At 31.0% G+C, this 24338-nt stretch overlaps 2 protein-coding genes across 2 annotated transcripts; one reads left to right on the top strand and one right to left on the bottom strand.

Annotated features, from left to right (window-relative positions):
* The first annotated feature begins 1625 nt into the window (after window positions 1–1625).
* Window positions 1626–12854, top strand: LOC113377071 (eukaryotic translation initiation factor 2D-like). The gene is made up of 11 exons (XM_026617251.1): window positions 1626–1883; window positions 1947–2260; window positions 2435–2561; window positions 2633–2756; window positions 2828–3139; window positions 3210–3418; window positions 3488–3577; window positions 3639–3837; window positions 3908–4079; window positions 4161–4338; window positions 12722–12854. The coding sequence occupies exons 1-10, from the start codon at window positions 1828–1830 to the stop codon at window positions 4220–4222; spliced, it is 1665 nt and encodes a 554-aa protein (XP_026473036.1). The 5' UTR covers window positions 1626–1827; the 3' UTR covers window positions 4223–4338; window positions 12722–12854.
* LOC113377070 (calcium-dependent secretion activator) lies at window positions 7758–20259 on the bottom strand. The gene is made up of 25 exons (XM_026617250.1): window positions 20177–20259; window positions 19898–20065; window positions 19572–19747; window positions 19408–19493; window positions 19194–19339; window positions 19043–19123; window positions 18797–18972; window positions 18604–18721; window positions 18417–18538; window positions 18211–18355; window positions 18028–18134; window positions 17761–17957; window positions 17435–17623; window positions 17229–17365; window positions 16976–17163; window positions 16801–16902; window positions 16543–16730; window positions 15955–16067; window positions 10217–10373; window positions 9918–10059; window positions 9542–9851; window positions 9213–9371; window positions 8929–9150; window positions 8721–8860; window positions 7758–8061 (listed from the first exon to the last, which is right to left on the bottom strand). Exons 1-25 carry the CDS (start codon window positions 20192–20194, stop codon window positions 7872–7874), a joined length of 3777 nt encoding a protein of 1258 aa, XP_026473035.1. The 5' UTR covers window positions 20195–20259; the 3' UTR covers window positions 7758–7871.
* Window positions 20260–24338: the final 4079 nt, after the last annotated feature.

Genomic DNA, 24338 nt, shown 5'->3' on the forward strand with positions numbered 1-24338 from the left:
CTACAATCATGAAGGGACTTGTCCTCTCATGGATAGAAGTTCAATAAAATAAAACCTATAAACCAAAGGTTTATTTTATTTTTATTTGAACAGTAATCAAAACTTAAGTGGACTATGTTATTACTTTGTTATATTTCTATGACGAATTTTATTATAACAATTTTTGTAATAGTGATGATTTTTTTTATTGATGCGGCAATGCCGGATAAGAGCTATTTTACTTGGAAACATATTGCTGTGTCGGTTTCCAAGTGAAAACCGATGTAAGTACTGCTTGACATCAGGCTTTCTGAAGTGGGTATCGCACCTGGGACCTCTGATTCAAATTTCATAGCTCTAATCACTAATCTACGAGCGACCCCAAACCAAACTTTGATTTCAAAAATCACCTAATCACACTAATTGTACAGATATTAAACATAAAACTGAAACTATAGAACTATATCGTTATCAAAATGTCATGTTCCAAAAATTTAACAACAAAATTGTACAATTTTTAAATATATTTTGAAACTTCTATATATATATATATATATATATATATATATATAATTTTTAAATATATTTTGAAACTTCTATATATATATATATATATATATATATATATATATATATTGTGATAAGGTTTTTCAGCCACAGGTCGAAAAAATAAAAACAGAACGTAAATATAAAATCTTCTTTAATACGTTTCGAGCTATTGTACTAGCTCATCATGATTCAGCAAACCAGTTTAAAATTATTTTATACAAAATTTGACAATTCAATAAAAATAATATAATATAATATAAAATGATTTTAAACTGGTTTGCTGAATGATGAGCTAGTACAATAGCTCGAAACGTATTAAAGAAGATTTTATATTTACGTTCTGTTTTTATTTTTTCGACTTGTGGCTGAAAAACCTTATCACAATATGTTTCAAAGTCGAAATAAACAAAATCATATATATATATATATATATATATATATATATATATATTGATGATCTAAAAGCTTCCTTTTGTAAACTTTAAATATAAATTAAAAAACTGGATCCATTAAATTAAAAAAAGTAACTGCATCCATTCGACTATTACAAAAACTTCAAAATTATATTTCTTTTTTTCACTGCACAACACAACTCATATAGAAAAAACACAAAAATCATAAGATTTGAACAAAACACGGGTTTAACATCAAATTTATAAAATAGAATATTGAGTCTTGAATAGAATTTGAGTCTTTTATATCCATGTTTTAGCCATGTTTTTTAAACTTTGCATGCAATGAAATAGTTGATTATTTAGTTTACTTATTCGTGTTTTTTTCTGGTGTTGCTCTTATTTTAAAACAATGCTTCTTCAAATGTCCTTTGTGAGCGAAATGTTCTTTTATTTCACTTTCCATGCAATGAAAATAGTTAATTAATTAAATATTTGTGTTATATATGTATTATGAATGAGTTCGTTCATATTTGATTTAAATATATTCGGTATGATGCCGTCAAAGTGGTACTACATAAAATATAAAAGTAGATCTTGAAGTGCGGTACAGCGCACAGTTCAAAGCATACAGTATCACCAATCTAGAGAAATCTTAATCTATTTAGAGAGTGCTTATTTTATTTATCTGTGAGAGTATGTTACCCTAAACCCTAGACCCTAGACCATAATAGGTTAATAGGTTTATATTGTCTTATATTGTTTTATATTGTCTAGGGGTTTAATGTTACCATAAAAGGATGACAGTTGGTTTTTTGATTATTTTGTAAATGTTTTTTTTTGCAATTGAGGTTAAGTTGATTTTGCCCTTTTCATGAAATAAAATTCAGTGATATTACCAATAACAATGTTTAATAAATCTGTCAAAGTGAAATCAAACAATCAAGTGAAAGCCTCTGAGAGGTATGATTTGAAATTATTCAAAAATGTTTTACATAAACGTCTGACAATTCCATTGATTTCCAGGAAAAATATCAAAGCCAAAGTCCATTCGTGTTTTCCTGATATCAGCGAAGTTGATTTAAACATTTTATTGCCAAACAAACCAATTAATGTTTTAAAAGTTCTCACTCACAATTCTGTTGATGTTATTGTTTACGCTGTAGAGAAACGTGTTGTATTTTTTGAAATAGAAAAGGTTCTTTACCCGTCTATTTATACACTATGGAAACATCCAGATATTTTACTTTCGTTCACTACTCACGTTCCGGTGCTTTCTAAGTTGATGCAGGGTGCTGATTTGATGATTCCTGGAGTTGTCTTGCCTGAGAATATTGAAGGTATAATAAAAAATGATAATGATAATATGAATGCAATGATTCGATTCTTAATATGTATGAAGAAATAATGTACATGGTTGACTAATTATACATCAAAATTATATTTAGCATGTTCTTATGTAATATTGTTCTGTATGTAGCAGAGGAATAAATGAATAATGTTTTTTTTTGTAGGTCCAGCAGCATGGGGTAAATTTGAGAAGGACCAAATAGTTTCTATAAATTTAACCAATAATAAAGCATCAATAGCAGTGGGCAAAACATGTCATTCTAGTATGGATATGTATATGGCTGCTGGCAGGTTAGTTTTATATGCAACATTATTTATATAAATTACATAGAATAAAATACTAATATTATTATCGTTTTTAGAGGTCGATGCATTGAAATTATTCATGTATTAGGAGATGAATTATGTAGTTTGTTAGCGCCTGCAATACCTACTCCAGATTTAGGGGCACCAGGTCTAAAGTGTGAAAATACTGATGTACAAAATGTTTGTGTTTATTTTTATTTAACTTTTATATATTACGTAAGTTGTATACATATATATAATTTTTCTTTCAGATAATTTTAGACAATATTAATCTTTCTACTGATAATCCAACAGAAAACAATATTGAAAATATTGCTCTTGTAGAAGCAAGTACGTCTGAACAGTGTGAATCTAAACATATGTCATCGGCTGATGTAGATGCATTATTAAGATATACATTTCTCAAATGTCTGAATACCGAAGGCAAAAAATTAACATTACCCATGTTGACAAGTACTTTCTATGGTACGCATATTATGCCTGCCTGTCCTAAAGGTTCCTCTTTAGACATCAAAAAATCGAGTTACAAGAAAGTTTCAAAATTTTTAATTGCTATGAGTGAAGTATGATTTGGTAAATTTAATATTTGAATTTTATACATTATAGATTTTGTTTTCAAATTTTATCTTGCAGGAAGGATTTCTAAAGCTAGGGGAACTTAAAAAGGGAGTAGAAAGTGTAACTGAATTAGCAATTGATCATGATGATGTTAGAACTTTTACTTTAGATGAAAATGATATGCCAACAATATCTACAGATTCACAGAATTCAAATGCTAGTGTTGAAAATCTGTTGAGAGTGACTAAGCCAGTGTTGCCTTTAATATCTTCATGTGGCATTGGGTATAATATATTATTGATATCAATCTTGATAGTGTGTAACTATTATACAGATTATTATTATCTATTTAGAGTTGGACAAACAATTACTCGAGCAGAAATCCGCAAGGCTGTGACAGATTATGTTAAACAAAATTCTCTACAAAACACATTTGATCCAAGGTTAATTGATTTGATTTTTTTTAGTTATTGTAAATATTGTAATAGTGATTATAAATTTTAGAGTAGTAATATTGAATCAAATGTTACAAGATGTTTGTGGTACTTCTGCAGAAGCTTTAGAGTGGCCACGTTTATTAGAGAAAATTGAAAGCCGTATGACACCCATTTTTGAAATGAAATCTGGCTCTCAAACTATTCAGTGTAAAGGAAAGGCACCAATTGTTGTGTTAACAGTTTCTAAGAGAGCTGGTAACAAGAAGGTCAGTTATCACAACATTTCAAATTTTTTTTTTCATATTGTTGCTTCATTTCTTTTACTCTTATTTGCAGGTGACTCTAGTAGATAATCTAGAATTGTTTGGAATTAACTTGTTAGAGTTCTCTAAAGATTGCCAGCTCGGAGTGGCAACCAGTACTAGTATAAATAAATCATCAGACAAAAAAGGTGATCAAGTTCTCATACAAGGGAACCAAGTTGCTTTCATAGGAAAATTATTAACAGGTAAATTTTATTGTCAATTATCTATTTATACATATCAATGAGTCTAATATCAAATCTAGTGACTTGATAATCATTTTTCAGACAAATATAAAATACCGAAGAAATATATTCGTGGTTTAGAATTGGCAGTGAAGAAGAAATAAATTGTGATGTTAGACTGCCAAGTCTTGAATAATATCTTGCTTTTATGTAATTTTAGTTGGACGTGAATAAATTACAGAAAAATATATTTTTTGTCTTCGTCACTCAAGTAATTCAGGTGAGACTAAAATTTTCAGGTGTTATTCAACAAAAATGGAAAATATTTAATATTTGTGATGTGGCTATGATATTATAAAAATTATAAATTGAATGAAACAACAATCTAATGCATAACAAGTTGATATATAACATTTTATTTGTAATATTTAATAATTTTTCATAATTAAGTTCTGTGTTATTGCACATTCACACGAATTCATTGCATGTCAAATATAATTAAATTTATTATTCTATTTCACAATGTATTTTTAATTTTACATAATCATAGTGAAGCAAAATATTGAATATTTAAGTACTATATACATTTATTTGTGTATATTTGTATGTATATATATATATATATATATATATATATATATATATACAACGGGCTCTCATTTTTGTATAAATCAATTGATGTTTCAAGACCTGTACATGATAAATCGTTAGTGTAATTAAAGAATTTTGAATTATAACATTTGTTTAAAAATTACCTCCTACAATTAAGTAAGCAAACATTGCATTACATGAGTATGTATAAATTGTGGGTATATGTCTACAAGCAAATATTAAACAAAATGCGATCGCTGGTATTTGCCGTAATTGTATTTGGTAAAGTGGGAATGTGACTTAATGTTACAAATTGAAAATTATATTACAAAATCTATATTGGTATAAATATAATTGAATGTCCGTAGATGATTGCGTAATGTATGAAATATGTAGATATTTGATATACTATTAGATTTTTTTTGTTGAAATCAAAGAATGTTATATGCAAATACTTCATTTTTATGAATTACTTTATCTTTAATATAAATATACTTGATTCAACAGACGAGAAATTCAATTCAGTTCTTTTTTTTTGCTCTCGAACTGCAATAAATTCTTTTCCAAATTCGCTGACAAGCTTGTTTGCCCAATATGGTTTGTGATTTGGCAGTTTTATGTAGGAGTTTTCAACAAATGACGTGATACAAAATTTTCTAATTACACTGATGATGAGGTTAAAACAGGTTTGAAAAATTCTGCTGATTTCAATAATTTTTAACAAATTAAGTGCAAAAAAAAGACTGAATTACGCTCATAACGTTATTGATATATATGATATGTAAAATAACATACTAAAGTTTAGATAATTTTTTTTATGCATTTGCAAAAATGCATTATGATCCCAAATAAATATGCAATACATGCGTAGAAAATATTGTATATATGTAATTTGTATAATGTAAGTGGTAGTGCACCATGTACAGTGAAAATGCTTTAAAATGCATTTATTTTATATATGTATATATGAAATAAATATCAACTCGTGCAATATTACAAATCGTGCTTTGATAATTTTATTATCTGTACATTTCAGTATTCAGTAATTTGAGTCATATATAATTTACTGAATTGCATAAACGTTTGTCGATTAAAAATTATAAGGCGAATTTTTTTTTTAGTAAAGGTCAGTAAAGGAATGCCATTTTCTCAGTACTATTAAACACTTCTCATATCATTGTAATGCGGCGGCATTGTCGGCGTTTGGTAAATTAAATATCTAGGAATCTAGATATGAAAAATCAATTGTGAGGTAATTATTTTGTGATCATTACGTATAGTTTATCAGAGAGATTTATAATGCGGAGAGTATGTGGTAATAGTTACTAGACATTTCAAAATTCATCTTGTAACAAATGTTACGAAAGTTTAGGCCGACACATCAAGTTTATTGAAGCTCGGTTAAGATAAAGTTTTTGTGATCACATAATAGTATATATTATTAATATTTATGATTTTGAAACATATCGAAAACTGGCTACAATCATAGCAATATGCTTACAATAGCATATATATTGAAATTGATTGATCTATTGCATGACAGAAGAGGGCAAACTCTTCGTAAACTTTTTTTTATAAGTTTCAATAGATTATTTTTCCAAACTAATTTAAAATAATCGTTATGTATGCACGGGCTTTCTATACACATTATTATAAATAATTTTCAAAATAAAGTTTTTGTACGGAAGATATGTTTTGACAATAGACTAATGTCCTTTCAGGTCATATTGATAAAAATAGAATACACAGCTACAAATAGACTTTTTAACAACATTTGGGATCATATATACTTTTCAAATTGTTTTTATCTTTATAGTCTATCAGATACAGTAATACTATTTCTAGTAACAATATTCCAACAGATTAAATATAATTCGATTAAAATAGATTTTCTTTTCATATAACATTAATTTCACGTGTCAATATATTAAATAGAATTTATTTATCGGATATGCATATCTCACTGTACTGAATATGATAGCTTCGTATTTATATTTATATATCACTATGATGTGATCCAAGAAAATACTACTGCCCTTTTACAAAATAAAATTTAAAATAACATGAAAAAGCCTGTGAAATTTTTGATATAACTAATGAACATTATACAAGGAGTTTTTGTCATTAAAATAAGCAGTACAAAAGTACATCGAAGCAGTGTAACTTTCTCTACATTGAAGTAGTTATGATATTTAAATTTATCATAAGAGAAAATGACAGTACAGCAAGTTAGATATTAGGAATTCGCCTTTTGTCTATATACATTCAAACAATATTAACAAAGAAAAAAAATTGTCGTTGCACTCGATTGGAGTTTTAATTTGATCTATATGGTTTGGTCTTTAATTCTATGTCGAAGTTTTTATTCATTTGTTTTTCTGTAAACAAACGTCCATATATTGAAATGAGGTCTATAGGCATATTTAAATGGTTCATTAAACAATTATTATAATTGTCTTTAATATATGAATGCAACGAAAATCTACAAAATTAGGTTACACAACGATTTTCGTGGAATTACGTTTTGATTTCAATAGCTATTATTCTTTAATTAATATTATCTTCAAACTTTGAATTATTTTATAGATAGAACATGTGATTAACACTATCAATTTTGAGAATATATTTTTTCTTGTATTAGTAAATAGCATTACTGAAGAAAAACTCGAATAAGTAACTAGTTGACTATAATTATGAAAAACTATTGAATTTTAGGCATCAATTTTATATTATGAATATTTGTTTGGCAGATAATATAACTGTTGACATTATAATAATGAAAATCAAATTAAAACTCCGTCTCTAAAACGTTGTTCATACCCGTCGCTTTTAAGTAAATTTACATCAGCTGAAAAATCAATTTCCAGCCCAGGCACAAGCTTTGTGGGTTTCGTACAATGATCTGATTTCGTGTAAAATAACATTTTAGATGAATATGGTGATTCTATGTCCATTATGAGTATATATATATATATATATATATATATATATAATGTATGTATATATAAGCTATTTTATACGGTATAATATATTGCTATTAGAGTATGACTACTATCATGATATCGTCAGTGATCCATACTCGTGAAACAACATCTTTGTTCTCAGTGGCCGACAATCAGTAAATCTATATAGTATAATTATGACTAAATTTGAATTATCGAATTGAATAAGAAAGTAATCAAGTATTATTATCGAGAGAGAGGAATAAGTTTGAAGTAGTAATTAGAACCAGCTCGAACCGCCTCCAAGTTTCGAGCTGAGGCCGCCGATGCCTTTGCCTAACATGCTGCCCATTCGTCCGACGACCATGTTCGTCACGTTGCTGATGTTCGAGGTGAGACCTTCGCCATCTTCATCACCATGGGTCGCCTTCTTGGCTCTGTCGTCACTGTCGGCCATGTCGCCTCCGCCCCTGCAGGCATTACGTTTTGTTTAGAGACGATTTTCTTGTTGAATTCATCACCACTCATATTTAGAAGGATGTGTGTAACTCCGTTTTAAATATATTTTACGAGTACAATTTTACTTTTAACACTTTCGACTCGGGAGTCGGACTGCTAGTCGGTACGCTGCGCTCGGAATATTATTGTGCTATACATATCTCTCAACTCGGAATTTTTTTTGTATCGGATTTTTTCAAAATGTGGTTATATTGCTTTTAAATATAGTTATTATGATAATAAAATAGAAAATTTTGAAAATTAAAAAAATTGCACTCAAAACCATGCTATATTGTTTAAAAAATCATTTCTTCACAGATCTTTATTAGAATTATGGGGATCATGAGCTAATAAATTAATTTTGTTATATATTTATTTATAAAATTAATAAATCAATCAATAAATGAATGTAATAGTAAATTAATTTTTAAAAAATAAAAAAAAATCAAATGTAAGTTTAGTTTGCGACGAGTCGTTGCCGACACGATTTGCCGCCGGAGCGGCGGCATCCGAGCTTAACGGTAAAACATACCATGCCGCCGGAGCGGCGACATCCGAGCGCAACGGTAAAATGACTATGCCGCCGGAGTGGCGGCATCCGAGTCGAAAGGGTTAATATTAACAAACTTACTCTGAGTCGTCCGGTCTCTGTGACATAGTCAGTGAACACGTCGCTTCCTCAGTTTGCATGCGTTGAGAAATTGTTTGGTAAGCTTTGGAATTTAATTTATCTTCCATCACGCCTTGCAGCTCAAAATCAGAATATACTTTCTATAAGATTACATTACATTATTAGAATCGTATTACTTTTTTTTTTGTAACTCGATGTATCCGCTTACCTTGACTATATGAGCTAAACATGTACATTGATAATAGTGCAGCGAATGATCTAATCTCTCCGATAGCCAGTTGCACAGCATATTTATTTGACTGGTGTACCATTGCTCGAAGAAATTGAGAATCCACAGTTCGTCATTGACTTTTGACCTGATCTGATCCATACAATTTCTCGTAAAATTAACATATCCTTGCCCTAGATCCTTGCCAGATCCGGAAACATTCTAAAGGCATACACGTGTTAGTATTTACATTTGGTGTTGAAAATAAGTTTACACTAGTTTACCGTGAAACTTAGAATGGATCCTATTAAACTGCCTTCATCATAACGAGATAATTTTGATAATGATGCTTCTAAAACGGACATCAGTTTCGTGATCATACCTTGGTTCATATTGGCTAAGGTTTTATCTATTTGATCATCAATTTTCGTGTGGTATTGATGCTAAAATATTTTTTTTCATAATTATATAGTAGCTATATAGATAGATAAATGTTATAAAGTTGCACAACGTGATTTAAAGTTTTTCATTTTATATTTCGTACAAATGGTCAAAATATTTGAATAATTACATACGAATGAATGAGTTATATATTTGGAACATTTCTACGTACGACATCAACGCCGTCGACTGCGCACAACTTGAAGCTCTGGTTCTTGGCATCAAGAATGACGTTCACCATGGCGCACATTTCGCTCGGCAGGATGTAATCGGTTGAAATAAATGTAACGCTTTTCTTCAGCCATTGCTGAAAAGCATTTTCTGTACGCTGTATACAGGATTCCATCATGTCGCATGCCATTAGTTTTAGACGTTGCTCTAAATGTTGCCTGAATTCCGTATCGGGCCAATTGAGATCTGCTATGAAGGATTGTAGGGCGTCGAGTTTCCAGAATAGATCTTCTGATGTCACACAGCCATTTCTGTTCGAGTATATGATATATGGTTTTGCAATAATTTATAGTATTTAAAATTTAATTATTGTTTACCCTTTAATTTCCCATCGTTCTTTTTCGAATCCTTTGTGAATTGATTGAGCTATAGAGGACTCCATTAAATCGACATAACGAACAACTAGAGGAGCAAATGTGTCCCTCAAATGTTGATGGAATCTTCCATTTTTCAAATTATCTGAAATCAAAGTAAAATTCGTAAAGTAATTGTTGATGACTTGATGTTCTAAGTAATAAAAGTTGTAGGAAATTATTAAGGACTGAAAATTGATTGTAGTCTTTGGTGAAATTAATGACTTGTAACTTTTGTTTTTTTTGCTTAGATAAGATCTTACCATCTGTCGCTAGATAATTGTTTAATATTTGAAACAACGGAAACGAGTCCCATGTGTCAGGATTTTGTTCGGCTAAGACGCGATCCATATCGACTGCAAACAGCGACCAAAATATTTCTGCGTGCTCCACCAGCAAATCGCTGAACCAGGCGAAGGCCTGCACATCGATCGTTCATTAGCAACAATATACCTCTAATTCGCATTGTGCTATATTGATTACGAAAGATTTGTGTAAAAATAAGAATGCGAGTGAAAAATATAAGCGGTTCTCTAATAATTAATAATTTTGTTTTGTTTTTTTGTAATTTCATGTTTTATTAATGCACTCTTGTGCAATTAACGCAATGAAGCTATTTTCATTCAAAATTGTGCTTTTGTGTGGCATATGTAAATATTTGTGTTCATATATACTTTATAATATATATTTGCGTTCATATATACTTTATAATTGCATCGTGATTCTCTCTGATTTTATTAACTTTTCTCATTCTCTTTGAATGTTATTTCCAAAAAAAATTTCATATTTAACTACTCATTTTTCTGTATTAAATACTACTTACTGCATGTGAACAAAATAATAATTATTTGGAATCTAAATATCAAAATGCGTGGTACGACACAAATGTATATAAACAAGTCCTTGATTTGTATATATATATATATATATATATATATATATATATATATATGTATATATATATATACACTCACAAATATATTTTCATATGCGTTTTTCTAATAATAAGCACATATTGAGGAAAAGGAAATCTATCACTATATATATATTTTGTTTTTAAATTACAATTCTGCTCATTTATTGAAAAAAAGAAGGCTTATGCTATTTTACTAAAAATTCAATACAATTCCCAACTAATATTTTCAAATAAACTTTTATAATTGTTTTAAAATTCAGGTTAAATTATTAGTTTCAAAACAGCACATAACTTTCCGATTTTCTTTTGACTGGTTGGTTAATATTACCAGTAACCATAATAATATTACCAGTAACTACTAAAACTTAAAGAAAATTTTGCAAATTTTTTATATACTTAAGGGGGTATTCTACTGTAGAAGCATGAATTTTGCCCGGTTTTTGAAGCGCTGTATAAAGAAAACAAATAATATTTTTACTATCGATTTTTTTATCATGTGTTTATTGATATTTTATTATTACATAAAAAAAATTATTAGAGAAAAAAAAATTAGAATTCACAAAGTTATGAGCAGTCAAAGTGGGGGCTCAAAAAAAAAGAGGGTGTCCTGGCGTGCATGATTCCAACCCTCCTGGTGATCCGAAACATAAAAAATAGATGGATTCTTAATTATTATAGATGCCGCTATCGTATAAACCTTGGATAAGTTAAAAAAAAATTTTTGTTTGAATGGCGGCAGTTTGAAAAAAACAATTTTTTTCATGTTTTTTTTTAACAATTCCGAATTTTTTAAAAATACTAAATGAAAAGTTATAGTTTTGGGAAAGGTCCATGCGATAAAGCGATGTATAGAGAAGATCCTCTCCAAATTTGAAGTAAATTGGTTCATTAGAACTCGAGATATCCTTACCGCCAGCTCGAAAAAAGTAGTTCCGAGAAAAACGCGTTCAAAGTTTTGAGACTCGGTCGGACCCGAACCGAGGCCACGTCACTAAAACGGATATAACTCAGGAAATAATAGTAATTTTGAAAAATCCTTTTAATGACATATTTTTGAATAACTAAACTTTGAAAATATGAAAAAAAAAATTTTTCGATTTTTTCAAAATTCTACAGTAGAATACCCCCTTAAAACATTTGTTTAATTAGCATGATTTTTAAGTAATATCTTTCGCACGCCCTTAAATTTCGGAATATTGGCGAACCCAAATTATATTGTAAAAATATGTTGTACAACGTAAACAAATCTAAAAAATTGAAATCGCTTTGCTATCGACTCGATTACACAATTTGTCACATTTTCTTCTTCAGAGAGTTTATGGTGTTCTTAAGGCCTTTTCCCAAATTTCAAAAAAAAGATTTTTAGTTTTATTTTTCGTACTAATAAGAGTCTGGAATTGTTTTGTTTGATTATAAATGATTTCTTTTTCCCCGTTTTATCATGACGTCAATTTGACACCATTCGGTATATATATATATATATATATATATATATATATATATATAATAGGTAAGCAATAATTTTGATATATTCTATAACTAAATGTAGTAGCAGTAATGAAATTAGTTAGTTCAGTTTCTTTTTGTGAATTATTAGAAATAAAGCAAAATAAGAAATAATACGGTATAACTTTACTATAATTGGAAATAGTTTCTAATTTAAGCACAAAATTATAATGCACGAAACAACATAACAATGTATTTAGCAACCATGTATTTACTTAATACAAAACGTTGATAGAAAAGGGTAAAGTAGATAGAAGACCATTTAAGAAGGAAAACTATTATTAATGGAGCAAAAATACAAAATAATTCTAATTGAGGTCATTGAAAAGCATCCATTATTTGACAGGCTTGCAGGCGATGGGGAATAATTGAACCATAACAACAATTAGCATTTATAACAGAATTTAATGAAGAATCGGGATTTTGCACAAATAGGGGTCAAAGGTGTAGTAAGGATGGACTTGGAAAAAAATGAGGAAAGAGAAAGTCAGTCAAACAACGCATTTTCCTTGATTTGTTCATACGGCGCAAAAGTAAACTTTTCATTAAACTTTGCATATACTTATATATATATATATATATATATATATATAACTTGTTTTGTAAAATTATTTGAGGCGAATATGCTGAATTTAATAATTATGATGGAAGCAATTTTAGTTACTTTTGAAGGCTTAGTTATTACAATAGTTGTCTGTTTTTTAGTTTAATGTATTACTTCATCAACAAAAGTGTTTTTTGTTGTCATGATTCCATAATCCCCCACAATAGGGTCACACAAATTGGCGTGCAACAAATAATATATTGGTGTATTTGTATAGAGAACCGTGTTGATATTAAGTCGAAGTAGTACAAATGATTGTACAAGCATTTGTTATTAAATGTAATGTTTCTTAAATGGTCGTCTATCAGTGTTAGTTTTGATCAAGTGTTTCATGTTTCTAGTGCGATGTGCAATTTCTTCTAACAATCGTGTGGTTTTTGCTGTCTGTGTAAAGATTTATACGAAATATACTTACTGCGCCCAAAACAAGCTAATCGTTATGTAATAATAATCTAATTATTCCAAATTTACAGGCTACCTAATTGAATAACCAGACTTTGCAATTTACCACAATATAAAAAAAATGTCTACATCAGCAAAATCTACATTGAATTTTATGTAAATTTTGTTTCTAAATTGTAAATCTGTTTTAATGCTGATGCATAGTCGGCAATGTGATTAATTTTATAGATGCTTCATTTTATAGCATATTTATTGTTTATAGAAATACACAAATAACAATAGCACGATAATTAACCGCACAGTTTCAGGCAGCAAGTACTTATGTTTATATTGGAATTAACTACGTGTGCAATAAATAAGTTCTTTGCATAACACAACATTTTATCAACATTTCTTGGTTCATTGTATATTGCATTTTTACCAATTTTTACGACAAATAACTTGAAAGTCATCAGATATTTTTAACCAGTTTACTGCGGCGCACACATTGAACAGTGCGTACAGTTTTGTTTCATCAGAGTCGAGGTAAAATTTTGTTCTTGGCTAAAATGAGACTTACAACTGTTTATTTTATATCATCGACATAGCCTCAAAATATTTGAAATATCCTGAAATTTGAGATTATCTGTTATTGATAATAGTCAATGGTCAAAGTTTTATGATCATGACGAGTATACTCGTCAATACTTTACCACTTCTCCACGATGAGTATATTCGTTAAACACAGTTCACTGTTTAATATGCTTGACTCAATGAGTCAACTGTGGTGTAAGAATATACTCCTTATGGATTCGATTCGGACGACACAATACTGTGCGCAGTGTTCGATGTGGGCGCCACAATTAACTGGTTAATAGAATACGAAGATGAAAGGCATCTACAACTAATCATAAGTCAATCTGAATGGTTGAATCGGCTAGTTGTATAATTATAATGATCGATAAAATATTGTGTTATACTAGAATCGTTTCGAAAATCATTATATTCAGTATTGATCATGCAGTAGAATTGAAATAATTATCTTGTCTCGTTTCGATCATATATTATATATACGATACGATTGAATTTGTTGGTTGGGTACGTGCCGTTGCCACAGGCGCTGTGTACAGGGCATGCGTTGGCATGCAATAGCGATATGGGACGGGCGCTTTTTTCGAATTTGTATTGACGGTCTCTGGTTGGACTGGTTGCTGAGTTGCAGCGGGAGGATCTTGTTTTCTTAACTACACAACAAACATTAAAACAATAACACCATCACCACACGACATTGATATCCATTTATATGTGATTTTATAGATCTTGGAAAGAGGTAATAACAGTATAATACAGCATATATGAAAGTAATACATGTAATTTTTCAGCATATAACATAAGTAGATAGACATTTTGAACGATTCCAAAACAACCATCATTAAAATTTTTTATTGGTTTCCGATCATTCCAATTCAACGTCAATTAGAAACAGGGTGACAGGTTTAATTGTAACCATCACGAGAAGAACCAACAAAAAAATCTATCCCGTGCAGTTTGAAAATCAAGGGCTTTTTTTTAAAAAAAAAAACTAGATCTTTGGTCAAAATTTTCATTATTTTTGTTCATTCAAACTTCTGAACCGTTATCCTATATAACTTGTCTACAACCTCAGTCTGAAATAATAACACGATTGCTCTAATTATAAGTTTTCAAGCACTAACACTATTTGTTAAACTATGAATTTAAAATTTATCAAATTTTAAAGGCCCTCATTTTAAAAGCATGCACTGAAGTGCATTGGCAAGTGCGCTCAGGACTGTAAAATAACACAGTACTTGTTAGTGCCATACTAAAGAAATCGAAAAAACAAATAAAAATCTCAAGTGATTTTTGTTAGCCCATATTACTCAGTTACGTCACCGTCTGCCACTCACTTTGCATTCTGAGCAGTTTGACCAAACTTCTAAATTGAATGGCCATCATTTTTTAACTGGTTGGGATAGATTTTTCTCATGATGGTATCACTAATCTTGTCACCTTGTATCGGCTTGACGTTGAGTTCTGGGGCACCTTGTATTATAATCTTGATCAATTGATCATTCTATTATTATTTCAATTATTGATTTGAAATCGTTCCAAATAAATTATCTATTTTCCTTGGAGTTAAATTGTTTTTGCCTCAATTATAAGCGCATTTATTTAATATGCACCAAGGTTATCATTTTTTATTCTTGGAAATTAGATAATTTCATCTAACTTACAATAGGAGAAATTTTATAGAAGGTCCATAGATCCACAATAGGCAAACATTGGAGAGGTACAAGACAAACATTTGGCAATCAAAAGAAATAAATTATTATAATAGGACAGTAGTATTCAAAAAGCTAAAAGGTATTCGAAATGACGTACAAAATAATATATTAGTAGCCGATCGTTTGTCGAATTCAATAATCCGATAAAGTATCGTGATACCGATTGTTAATATATTAATAAGTAGGTGTGTCACAAATATTGATGTATGATTGATAATTTCATGTCTAAATGAGTCGATTAGTTTTTAAACAAGTACTTCTCCGTAGAAGGAAGCGCGTATTTGTCACCTCTGCGTAGTGCTCCTCGTTCTGTTGCAGTAAGTCGACGCACAGTTCAGCCAAGTGAATTAGGTCCTCCAACTTCTTAGCAGGCGGCACCATAACCTCGCCCCGCAGATCATCTAATTATAAGCGATTATTTTAAATGCACATCCATATTTCATCTCTACTAGAGTAGTAAAAATAGCAAATTGTAGCAGGATATTTCGGTCATTTGAAGCTTCTAATTTGGTGTTAGTAATTAGTATTGCAAGCTCCACATTTTAATTCGGATGTGTGATAATCGATAATTATAACTTAGCTCAACAAATACGAATCGCAAGGGAGCGAACTTAGCCCTAGAATGTTTATTTCGTTCCATATTTAAGATTGTTATTTATCAATTACAACTCTGCGGATTGTATACGTTTGAGTTTCATTGTATTTTTATGTTTTCTAATAAAAGTAATATCTATCGACAAAAGTAATAGGACGTGTTAGAAAAATCGTTGTATGTTTCTAGTAATACTGCATTCATCATTGGTTTTGAAAACTTTCCAAAGATGAACTATATATCATTGATAATTTCGTTCATAATAAAAACTCATAAAATGAAACCTTCTATCTTTGCTTCTGATGACAATCTCGTATAGTTGACCAATGCAGCGGTTTCCAGACTCTTTTTAATCATGCCTCTGACTTCTTCCGGAGGAACAGGTGTTACAATATCTTTCATCAATACTCGTTCTAACAAGGATAATGTTGCCTTCAAAGCTCCTTCGGGCCGCCCGAACGGAAAACAGTACCTGTTATTCAATACTTCATAATATGATCCTGGATATTTATTTACAATGAATAATCATGTTCATGTTTTACCTAAAATTTGTTATCTGATGCTCTAGTAAAACTCTTAGCCTTTCTTTTATGTCCTGGAATTTTTCTTTTTCTTCGTTTGTTATGCTACCTACACCGTCAGGCCTATTGGGGTACATTACATATTTTATTTTTTCAAATTATTCAGAGTATTTAATTAATATGCTTATTTATGTACCTGTTGCCGTGGACGTGACTCGCACAGAAAGCAAATGAGTAATGTATAAGAGTCGGATCAATCATGACACTTTTCTCAGCTCTGTCAAGTAAATCGGACAGATAGCACAAGTGCCTGTAACAGCCTCGAACGCCGTATCGGGCACAATATTCGTCCAAAACAAATACTTGACCAGGACTAAACCAACCCTAAAAAATGAATAATTTTAATAAAAATATAAAAGTATATCAAAGGATTGTACACTTGTACTAACTAATGAGCTGTAAGGATCGTTTAGCCGATATTCCAGTGTCAGATTTTGTAATATTTTGAACAAAGACGCATGATCGAAAGTACAAGGATCAGCCGATATGAAATCCTCCATACCGTGCTTCCTCGCTCGGTCGGCATCTAAAATATTTCAAAACAGCTTGATAAATGTGATGTTTTTGCATATACCTCCTGATGTATTTCAAATACCTCCTCGAATCTTCGATATTGTTGAATTTTTGTCTTGTAATGTGACCGGAGGTGTCGGCTTGTGTGATTGTCCTGTAGCTCTGTACATTGCCATGACCCATAAGTGGCATTCGTTTTCGTCGTCGCTGGCGTATAATATGCTATCGCCTTCTCGAACGGCGTTGAAAAAAAATCTACCGCCTTCTAAATCTAAAACAAAGAAAGAGATTTATATATTTCACGTTATCAATATTAGAAATATTGAAAACGAGAAATATATCACACCTGATCTAATCTAACGATAAGATCTATTATTACCAAGAGGATCAAAAGAAACTTACGCTTACCCATTCCGACCATCAGATTTGCACTAGACGCTTCAATATAATCTACCGTATACCCGTCCAATTGCATCATTTCTGATGGTTCGGATTTTTTCTCCTTGTAACTGCACATTGCAAACGTATATTGTGATACTTGCACAAGAACGTAGTAACGTTTCTTCCACTTTTTCCAAATAGATTTTCCTAAGGCGTATAAATATCTGCAATATAAATCATAGTTTATATATAGCAATTTCTGTTGATTGAGGGTTGAGTTATTGGGGTACGAACCCGCAATGCTTCATATTTAGTGGTTTATCCATTCTACAGGCGATCTTGATGCGTAGATCTTGATCGGGAAGATTTTTGGGTACTGTCAATCTATGCCACTCGGGTGCCTAAACAAAAATTACGTAAATATATCAGATGTTTAGTGATGGAAATATCGTTGGTTCTGAATCGAATTATACAAACTTTTGACGAAAGCGGTGTTGGCTTTAAGATGATTTTTCCTAATTCTTTATCTTCTAAGGCCAACATCCCAGGATTTTCTGTGTATAATTTAACTTTAACATAAGGAAGCGGATGTGTTGTTGAAAAGTCGCCTTGCGTATCCCACCTAGAATTTTAATAGTTAATATGTTTTAAATAGGATATGAGAATATCCTATTATATGTTACATGGGTTTGGAAGCTTCTGCCTGGTCGGTTTGAAGCTTTTCTCCATTTTCAACTTCCATTGTGCAATAAACAATACGGTTTGGGGCCAACGACTTCAACCCCTTGACTTCCATAACCACAACCTAAAATAATGATTACATTGTAAATGATATAAGCTTAATCCGTTTCTCAGCCAGAATTATGTTACCTCTAATTGAAAAGTAAGAACTACATCTAGTTTAGTTAATTGTGTATCACCGTCTGCTGAATCTCCTTCAAGTTTCGCAAGCGATCCCTGCGACCTACATGAAGTACCTTTGAGTGAGCTTTGAGTTTAAAGTAATATTGTTGTGTAAGATTATGATCAGACAGTATTATAACGTGTTTCATTCATATGATACACATACCGATGATTATATCGTTTCAGCTTCTGCAGGCCATATTTTGAATCCATAGAACCTTTTGAAACGGGTAATGATTCTAAGTTTGCCATAAGTAAATTTATGGATGATTTAAGTTCTTCTATATACAATGACTCCATCTCTTTCAAGACGAATTTAGGCATAAGTTTTCTATTCTGTGTAATATGAATGAATACTTTGACGATAAACTTGTATTTTTCAAATTCAAACTAAATTCGAATTTACCTTTTCCATTTCCGATACTCTTTGCATTCTTCCATCTAATTCTCGACGTATGGCTGCCGCTTGTTCATCCGCCGAGTCCAACTGCAAATTATTTTAATATTTATACATATACAATTATGACATTCCATATATACAACATTAATAAAATTACCAATAACGCATTAAATAACAACTGGTGTTCAAACTTCTTTACTCCTAAAATTTGTTGAAACATATCGTACAACTGTTCTTTAGATAGTATTAATTCACTATTTAGAGATTGTTGCATTCTAGAAGGCCTCTTTGAATCTTCATCACCTTAAATGATATTATAATGATTTTTTTTTTAAAAAAAAAAACATTATATGTTTGCTTCTACAATCTACCTGTTCCTTTTAATATACAATCAAATTTTGCCATCCAGGACGTGAAAACGGTCTCTTTCGTAACACCCTCCATATCCGGAAGCGATCTTCAATAGAATTGAGAAATGAATTGAAGTAACACGAAAAAGTATTTTGGATTGAATTAGGTATCGCAGGTTTCGCACCTTACTCGTTTCTCGATGTTATTTCGAAATACTTCTCGAAAGTCGTACAACGAACACGCCCCCGATTGCACCATTTTGACAACCCGTTCAGATCTCAGGAACACATCGTGATAGCTCTGTACTGCGTTCTGAAATGCTTCGTCCGCCATGATCTGCGTTTCACCCTTGAGGAAAGCCTGAAAGAATTAATTTATTTATCTCGCGGTTTCTTTACAATATTTGTCGCACGGGCTTAAGCGTTTAGGATTATTAATTTAAATTTACATTAAGAAATGCATTATAACATTACAATAAGGAATGGTACTGTAAATAAGCACTAAGCTTACTTGAAATTTCTGTGCGATATTTTCCAGCTGATGTTTCGTTATTTTCATCTGTCTGCGTGTCATATCCGTCGGCTGTTTTGCGTTGAACGGATATGCTATGCATCGGGATATAAAAACGTATAACTGGATCCGTCTCTTGCGTTCCTCCTCCTCTCTCTCTTGTTTTTCCTGCAATTTTTATAGATTTATTGATTGTTATAATATAATTTGAAAAACACTATTTTATTATAGCGTAATATATGATGTTGGCAAGCTTGAATAATATATAAATTTTGATACCTGAATGTCGACTTCCATCTTCTCGCTGGCCACTGAGGGCGACGGGCTGGTAGGCCGAGGTAGCGAGTTGGCGCGCGCCGAACCAAGACCTCGCGGCGAGGGCGAATCTGCCGATCCCGAACATGATGGCGATAGTGACCTGTCATGCGAAGAACTGAAACGTGAATGCTGAACTAGCATATGAAACGAAACTAAGTTAATTTGATTAAACCGTTTCATTAGGGAACCAAAAGCCTCGACTTTACAATAAGTAGATTTTTGCGCCAGCAATTTCTCATCCAGCGATTCTGAACTAAATCCCGATAAAAAGTGATGCTTTGTTTATATATATATGTATTTGTTTCGAACGTATTTATTTTCTTTAGTTGATTGTTATAATAAAATCATATTATGACCGAATTATTCGTATTGACGTGTTACCTAATTCATATTAGAGACTCATTTCACATTTCGGCGACTTATTTCTCTTAAAGGGTACATTAATTTATTTTTTATATTCGTATGGTAATATTATACAATGATGTATTAGTTTTATGTTCACACATTAAACAAAGCTATTATATACATCTATACATATTTATAAGTATTCAATTGAAACAAATAGTCCAATAGTTTCAAACTAGGCTGCGTTATATTCTTGAAGTTGTAAATTATTGTTGATTGAATATCTAAAAAAGAGATCATAAAAATCTAAATAAGTTGAATTGAATTTGATTATCTATTATATATATGTATAGATACATAAATAATTTTCACGAATTGTTTCAATTAACCAACGAGTAAAAAATGCATTATACAATGAAGAATAAAAAATGCATTTTCAGTGAATAAAAAGTTAAGGAATATACTTTTATGTTTTAACGAATAATTATGATTTATTTCGACTTGTGTACATACATATGCGATTCGTTTTTGTAATTAAAAATTCTTCCGCTTAAAGTTATTGTGGTTGGAAATCGCCGGAAGTTTCAGACGATGTAGTAGTACATTTTATTATTAATATCATTTAATATGTCTTTCATGCATTTGAGCAAATTTCTGTGCGCCACCGGTACAAAGTAATTTACTTAACACCTAATAAAGCAATTGTTCCGACGTTGTGAGAATGTTGTAGTTGTGGATTATTCTGTTTGGATTAAAAAGTACTTGAACAGCACGATGACAATAATAAAATTTGGCGCTAATGTTGTCGGATGCCAATCCAAAATGCAAAATGTGATAATAATGAAATAGTCGTATGTGAATGTCATTAATAATGCTTTGGAGAGACCTTGAAACCGCCGCCGATCCTGGTACGTCCAGTCCGGCCGGATGCGCGTCCTGCGTATGAGTGGCATGATCTCTGGCCGCGTGGTGCGTGGCGTGTGCCTGATGCGCTAGGTGCGCGGGACTGTCCGCCGCGTGAGCGTGATGGTTGACCTTCGCCTGTGACGAATGCACTCCGCTCGGCGGCGCTGCGCGGCTGTGATGGTGGTGCTGCTGCTTGACGCCTCCGCCGCCTCCTCCATGCTCTTCCTCGCTCTCTTCTTCAGACGAACTGGGATCGATCATCGCTTCGCTGTCCTATCGCGGGCACTCTCACCGCGCCGCAACTGAAACACGACGATTTCATTCTATTGGCAATGCTTCCATTATGATTAATTCTATTTAGAATTCGGGGCAGACGCTTTTGTGGATTACTTTACATAACCCTATTCATTTAAGACTCTTTTAGGCGAACTGGTTATCTAGTCGTGATGTCAATTTCCATTTGAAAATAAAGATATTAAATGATACTGGGTAGCAAAATACCTATATTTGTCCGTATCTCCATTGGATCTGTCTACCCCAAAAACTAATCTTCAGACATAAAAGATGTCAACATATTGCATAATTTTTGCAATTTATCAAATATTTGTTCCCCATCTGCTTATTAAAACAATTTAAAGTCTGCTTTCATGAAATATTCGTTTATTAGTAATCTAATTATAGTTTCAGAATTTTAAGTAGACATACAGATTCTTGAAATTGTCAAAAGTTACATAATTTTTTTTCAAATTTAAAATATTTCAACTTCAGACAAAAACGACATTTGCAGAAAATTTAAAAATAATTCGATTTTTTTGAAATTCAGAATGTCTTCAGTAATTTTACTTTTTTAGATAATAAAAGTATTCTATTTTTATACACAATTGTGTGTGTGATTTTAACACGTGTTTAATTTATTACATTTTTAAAACGAAATTTAAGCTGCACTGATTCTTTTCAAAGATGTCATACATTAACTCTGTCTTTATTTATAGTACACAACTACTTCTTGCTAATTAACGTTTTAAAAATAAGAGACAATCATATTTTTTATTCAAAATTTAATCAAATATGCCTTGGTATTTTATGGAGTAATTTTAAATGTATTATAATGAATCTGGTAAAATGTGTGCGAAATTGTATGCAAAATATATGAAACTAATTTGCTATTTATAGAATTGCTGTGTCGGTTTATCTTTTAAGCCGGATATTGATTATTTGACTACTGCTGGTGCTGGTCTAGTATATGTCAAAAGATAATGAAAAATATAAGTTATCCCGTGGACGGTTATAAGCATGAGACTCGCTTATTGTTAGAATAACTATTAAACTTTTAAATAATCTATCGACAAAAAAAAACAAATGTTCAAGGCCAAATTTGGAAACAGTGTGTGTATGTGTGTATGTGGGCCGATTTTTAACTTTTTGTTGACGTTTTCTCATAAACGTGTGAATAAATTTCAAAAATTTAAAAGCCATTCAATGTGACTCGATGAGTACTCCCGTTCCTTTAGGATAATCAGAAAATTGCAAAATTTTGCCCGCGTTTTCGTAAAAACTATGACATAGATATCATTTGGAAATTCTCCTGATTAGTTTTTGGCAAAGATCTATCGGACCGTTTTCTTGATTTTAATCAAAATTTTTATGTCGTTAGATTTCCGTTTCATAATAACACTGCATGTAGCACACAAAAAACAAGATATTATCTAAAAACGCATAAAATACATTGATTTTTAATATATTTAGAAGATCGAGGCGATTTGCGGGTGTTCATAATCAAAATGATGTGTCTTTTATCGTTGTCATGCTACCAAACAATTTTTGAATTCTTATTTTCAATTCAAACTTTTTAGGACATCCAAGAATTGCATTATGTTCGTTATGGCTTGCAAGAATATTTTTAATTTTTCAATTATTTCTAATGCATGTGTAATATTAATATTTGGATTTTGAAAAATTTTGCTTATTTATTTTGGAGATTTTGCGCGATTTATTTTATTGAGCAAAAAAATTCTAGACTATCATGATTAAATATGACACTGATACTTCACGTTGGATTATTTTAATTTATTTTTCATTATATAAAATATCCAAAATTGTGTCGTAAACTTCTCCTAATTGTAAATAAGGACCAAATTGTATGTATTCATATTTACTTTCTCCTTGTATATCAGATTGGTGTTTTAAAGTTAAATTTTTAATGTATTTTAAAAATATTAGTAGAAGATGCAAAGATTAGTAGAAGATGCAATGAAATTATATATTTCTTGAATGATATTAAAACAAATATATTTAAAACTTCATAATCAAACCTCGTGTTAGCGCCCCCTAAGGCATGCGCCCTATTTTTTGCTTGCATTGCATTCAAGGTAAGACCGGCCCTTTATATATATATATATATATATATATATATAATTTTTAGATTTTTTTTGTTCAACGTTGAGACATATTCTTAAGTGTTAATTTTCAGCCAATCGTCGGTATAAAAGAAGCAATAAATAATGAACTTACTAACTTACATGTTTAATTTTTGTTTTGTAATGATCTTTTAATGTAAATTCCGTTCGATTCAGACTTGTACCATTATATAATGTAATAGTTAAATGAAATAATTTTAATCTGGGGTGCATTGAAAAGATTGTGTCAATATTTCGTAATAATACGCCTCCTGCTTATTAGTGTCTCATGAAGTAAGTATTTATTGGTATCACCGCCGGCTCGTAATCGTCTCTTATATTGAGCTCATTAATTTAATGGCATTCTGTAAATGAAGGTGTCATTATCTATATCGGTCAAAGTGATGGCGCGTACCCGGCAATCGGCAATTGTTCGTCCACTCGAACCACCACTTCGAATGGCGCTCGCGGTGCTC

This window comes from Ctenocephalides felis, unplaced genomic scaffold (assembly GCF_003426905.1).
Source record: "Ctenocephalides felis isolate EL2017-DRISC unplaced genomic scaffold, ASM342690v1 CF-g0.4_SCAFFOLD_01886, whole genome shotgun sequence".
In the NCBI taxonomy this organism is placed as follows: domain Eukaryota; kingdom Metazoa; phylum Arthropoda; class Insecta; order Siphonaptera; family Pulicidae; genus Ctenocephalides; species Ctenocephalides felis.